The sequence below is a fragment of the Sinocyclocheilus rhinocerous genome, unplaced genomic scaffold (genome assembly GCF_001515625.1).
Source record: "Sinocyclocheilus rhinocerous isolate Xijiao unplaced genomic scaffold, SAMN03320098_v1.1 scaffold16, whole genome shotgun sequence".
Taxonomy (NCBI): Eukaryota; Metazoa; Chordata; class Actinopteri; order Cypriniformes; family Cyprinidae; genus Sinocyclocheilus; species Sinocyclocheilus rhinocerous.
In genome coordinates, this window is record NW_015632035.1 from 57868 (window position 1) to 62300 (window position 4433).

Sequence of the window (4433 nt, forward strand, 5' to 3'; positions counted from 1 at the left end):
TTTTGAAACCGGGTCCCAGAGTGGATAAATCTGAAAACGCCACCCTTGCGTTTTTTTTCATGTGGCGAATCCGTATATTTTCTGAAACGATGACGTCATCAGCCCACGTCTCGCCCTGAGTCAGACACCGCTACGTCACGTAACAGCAACAACAACAACATGAACAAACACTGAACGATTGTCTTGTTATTAACTAACATTAACACAGATTAATAAATGTATTGTTCCATGTTCGTTTGTATACCGCGCGCAAGGTTTATGCGCATAGTCCAAGTCTTCTTCTTTGTTTTTAGTGTATCTCTGTGGCAGAATTACAGCGCCACATACTGGTCTGGCAGGTATACTACATCGTTTTGTGTCGGTTTCGTGTGAACGCAGATATTTCTTGAGACGAGGGGAAAAAAAAGATCGGATAGGGAAAGCTCTGGCTTCGTGTGGACGTAGCCGGAATCATCTAGTGAAAGAACGCACTCTAAATGCGCACACACACTAGTCTAGACTTCACGTAATGTATGCGTGCACTTTGTAGTGGTGTTTTGAACGTTTTTTGCAAAATACTCGATAATGTCAAATCGCACATTGTTAAAACAACAATTACGATATTATCGCAGACGGTATATATGGCACACCCCTAGTAAACACACACACACACACCTGGTGGGGTATTCGTCCTTCCTGTTGATACATATGGCCTGACCCCGGCTGTACCATTTGTTGTCATAGAACAGGCGTCCATCTTCTGATCGGGCAACATGATGGTGTCGTTCTGGTTTCAAAGGAGCTGACACACACATACAGTTCAGAGACCTGCAATGCTTTTCCACAACTCACTCAAGACTGTCTTTACAGTCTATACAGGCTGATATAGAGATTTTACACACAAAAATATAGAAAACAATGCTCAAAATCCTTCTTACCATTAGGCCCGTCACGATAACAACTTTTTGTTACACACTTTCAAATGACAACAAACATTCGAATCTTAAGAATATTTAGAACATGGAAATTAAGTATCAAAATATTAGATACCTTAAAAAACTTTTTCTCACAAAAAGTGACAAGTGACAAGTAGAAAAAAAGAAAAATGCACAAAGAACTTGTATGGAGATTTTTCCCTGGCCTTCTTTTCTCTGTAAATTAAGGGTGCACACTATTGCTGAAAAACACAATCACTACTTAGCAGTCAGATGTCCGTATGCACAAAGGCACAGATCCCTAAACAAAGCCATATCATATCTGCAGATGAAACTTTTTTTTTTTGTAGAAGCACTTTTTAAATTTGAACTAGCACCTCATGACTACACCACGTTATGTACAAGAAGCTGCAAAAGATATAGGTGCAAGTGGAATGCAAAAAACATGGTGGCATTAATTTTTATGTAAATATAACGGGCGATATATTGCGTCAATGATTGAGGTCATGTACATATATTGTGCGATAAGTCAATATATTGATTATTGCGACAGGCCTACTTACCTTCTCTATGAGGACCCATTGAAGCCATTGCCTATGGAAAACCAAGTAGTTTATTAATGGAAAACGAATAGCTCATTTTCAAATATTTAAATAAATAAAAATGTAAACATAGATATAAATGGACACCTGCAAAAATAGAAAAAAAAAGTTTTTCCAGGATACATCAGGATTTGTCTTTATAGCAATGATCTTCAGCATGATGTCAGCCAATTTTTTGCTTATAACGATAATGTCTAATTTGCAGACATTTGTCATTATTATTAAGATTTTTAACATGTAAAAACTGAGCTAAGAATGATATAAGAAATCTAAATAAATAAACAGTTGAAGTAAAATAACCTTTCTTATGGCAGTCCAGTCTTCAAGTATATCCAGGTCTTGCAACATGTAAACAATGTATGGTCGTGGGACGGCTCAGGAAACCAATGTTATAGCAATAAGGCAGCTGCCGTAAACACATAGAAAAACACTCGCAAATGTGCAGCACTAGCTACTATATAAAGGATATCTGACACAACGACAGGTTTCTTCTTCTTCTTTCTAGGACTGAGGGGATCCTTCTTTTTATTCTTCTTAGACTGCAGACCATCATTCCACAGTTCTGGTGCAAAAAGCACATCAATTAATTATAAGTGAATACAATATTTAAATTTACAGTTTACCATCTGTATTTTACCTGAAGTTATATCTATACTGTGTCTGTCCTCCTCCAGTCGTCTGATCTTCTCTTCCAGTTCACTCTGAACCGTGTCGAAAAGCAGGAGCTTCTCACTCTGTGGAAACACATCATGAATACTGAATATTAACATTAAACCTCAGTGAGAAATTGAACAAATTAAAGAAGCAGGGCAGTCTTTAAGCAGGAGAAGACGGTGGGAATATGAATGAAATGTGGGGCCACCACAAATTTTGTCCTGGGCTCTGTGAATTTTACCTCCCAATGCTGGCTGGCTGCTTGCATCTCACAGTCGTATTTGTTTCTTACAGATTCCAAGCAGAGCTCACGATAGATCCCTGAAATAATATACATGAGCAAACAGTGAGTATAAGTTTTTCTTTTGATAATTTCAAATCAGCATATTAGAATGATTTCTGAACGATTTATGAAAAAAAAAATCAGCTTCACATTACAGGAACAATTACATTTTTAAATGTTAAAAGCTATTTGAAAATATAATAATGTTACAACATTAGGCTACTGTTATTGCTGTATTTTTTATCAAATACATACAGCCGTGATGAGCTTAAGAGACTTTCAAAAACATCTTACAAAACCAAACATTTTACCAACATCTACAACCAGTTAACCAAGGTTATATGTTAGACGTAGATGCAAAATATAGGCTAATGTTTGATGTAAGCATTATAACAGTATGTAAATATATTAATATGGTACTACAGTACATGATATAGGCCCAGCTTTAAATACAACGCTCCTGACCTGAAACAGGTTGAAGGCCACTGCTTTACAGTATAATATATAACAAACATACACAATGACTGAATACCTGTAAACTACATAAACTACAGAGTTTAAATACTTCTGTAACGCCTTTGCATAAACAGTATGTTTGTCTGGAGCTGACCTGCGACTTTGGTTCGGATCTGCATGTTCTCCTGCAGGGTGGCCAGGGGTTCGAGGTATTCCAGAGCACTGCCAGCTATCACTTCTTGCAATTTGAGATCCACCTGAGTCAGCCTCTCCTTATACAAACTAAAGAGAGTCATAACATACCAGCTGGAGTCTTCACATGAAATATGTTACCCTGGACCACAAAACCATTTTTGCATAATCTGAAAGCTGAATAAATAATGCTTTCCATTGATGTGTGGTTTGTTAGGATTAGACAATATTTGGCTGAAATACAACTATTTGAAAATCTGGAATCTGAGGGAGCAAAAAAAGCTAAATATTGAGAAAATCGCCTTTGAAGTTGTCCAAATGAAGTTCTTAGCATTTAAAATTAAGTTTTGATATATTTACGGTAGGGAATTTACAGAATATCTTCATGGAAGTTTACCTAATATCCTAATCATTTTGACCCATACAATGTATTGCTGGCTATAGCTACAAATATACACGTGCTACTTAAGACTGGTTTTGTGCTCCAGGGTCCCATATTGCAGGTTTTCATGACATCACTTACTGATCCTTCAGGTCTGTGAACTGCTTCTCAAGATTTGTCATCTCATCTAAACACTCCATTCGCCTTCTTTCACAGTCTTCATCATCCATGTCTGCAAGAACATCACCATCATTATTACTCTCCCACACGCAACATAAGGCTCGTGGAGTGTCCGTCTGTAAACGTTACCTGAAGTGTCTCCATCCTCAGACACGCTCGAGCTCACGGAGTCCTCTTCCTCGGAGCTGCTGGCCTCTTGTTCGGGATAGTCCACGTCCATTTCTTCGTGGTTATTCTCTTTTCTATCACGCGGGTGAGCTGGCATCCTATATGAATAATTTGATACAGTAAACAACCCACTGAGACGAAGACGACACCACCGGCCGGCGAAGAAAATCACGTTTCAAAAATGGATTCGCGGATGACCAATCATCAGGCTGCTAGACACGTGACTTCATTAAACCTGTAAGCTCATTGGTCAGATTCTGTTTACACATAATCTGGTGCATAATGGGATCTGTAGTACTTTAATTTGAATGGCCTACCAAAATTGCTAAAAGCACCAGAAGTTGGTTTGCCATCCGCCATAAAACGTTATTAGAAGAAGAAGAAAATTGCTAAAGCATCACTACAAGCACGGACGAACGAACGAACACACACACACACACACACACACAAATACTTTTATAGATATTTGTGTTATTTTCTGTCAGGCAACAATGCATTAGTAGATTTAAACATACATTTACATTTAGTCATTTAGCAGACGCTTTTATCCAAAGAGACTTACAAATGAGGACAATGAATGCAATCAGAATCAACAAAAGAGC

The 4433-nt window shown here is 37.9% G+C and overlaps 1 protein-coding gene across 3 annotated transcripts in view; it reads right to left on the reverse strand.

Moving 5' to 3' along the window:
• LOC107742109 (breast cancer metastasis-suppressor 1-like protein-A) overlaps positions 1–4433 on the reverse strand; it is a 9342-nt gene that overhangs the window by 4081 nt on the left and 828 nt on the right. For 2 of the 3 annotated variants that reach the window (XM_016554986.1, XM_016554987.1), the window contains exons 2-10: positions 3793–3929; positions 3625–3715; positions 3064–3191; positions 2412–2491; positions 2154–2250; positions 1986–2078; positions 1817–1881; positions 1478–1508; positions 655–781 (exon numbers count right to left, since the gene is read on the reverse strand). In XM_016554986.1, the coding sequence (XP_016410472.1) occupies positions 655–781; positions 1478–1508; positions 1817–1881; positions 1986–2078; positions 2154–2250; positions 2412–2491; positions 3064–3191; positions 3625–3715; positions 3793–3929 (849 nt within the window). Of the gene's footprint in view, positions 1–654; positions 782–1477; positions 1509–1816; positions 1882–1985; positions 2079–2153; positions 2251–2411; positions 2492–3063; positions 3192–3624; positions 3716–3792; positions 4053–4433 lie in introns of those variants that run through there. The other variant, XM_016554988.1, reaches the window with a different exon arrangement.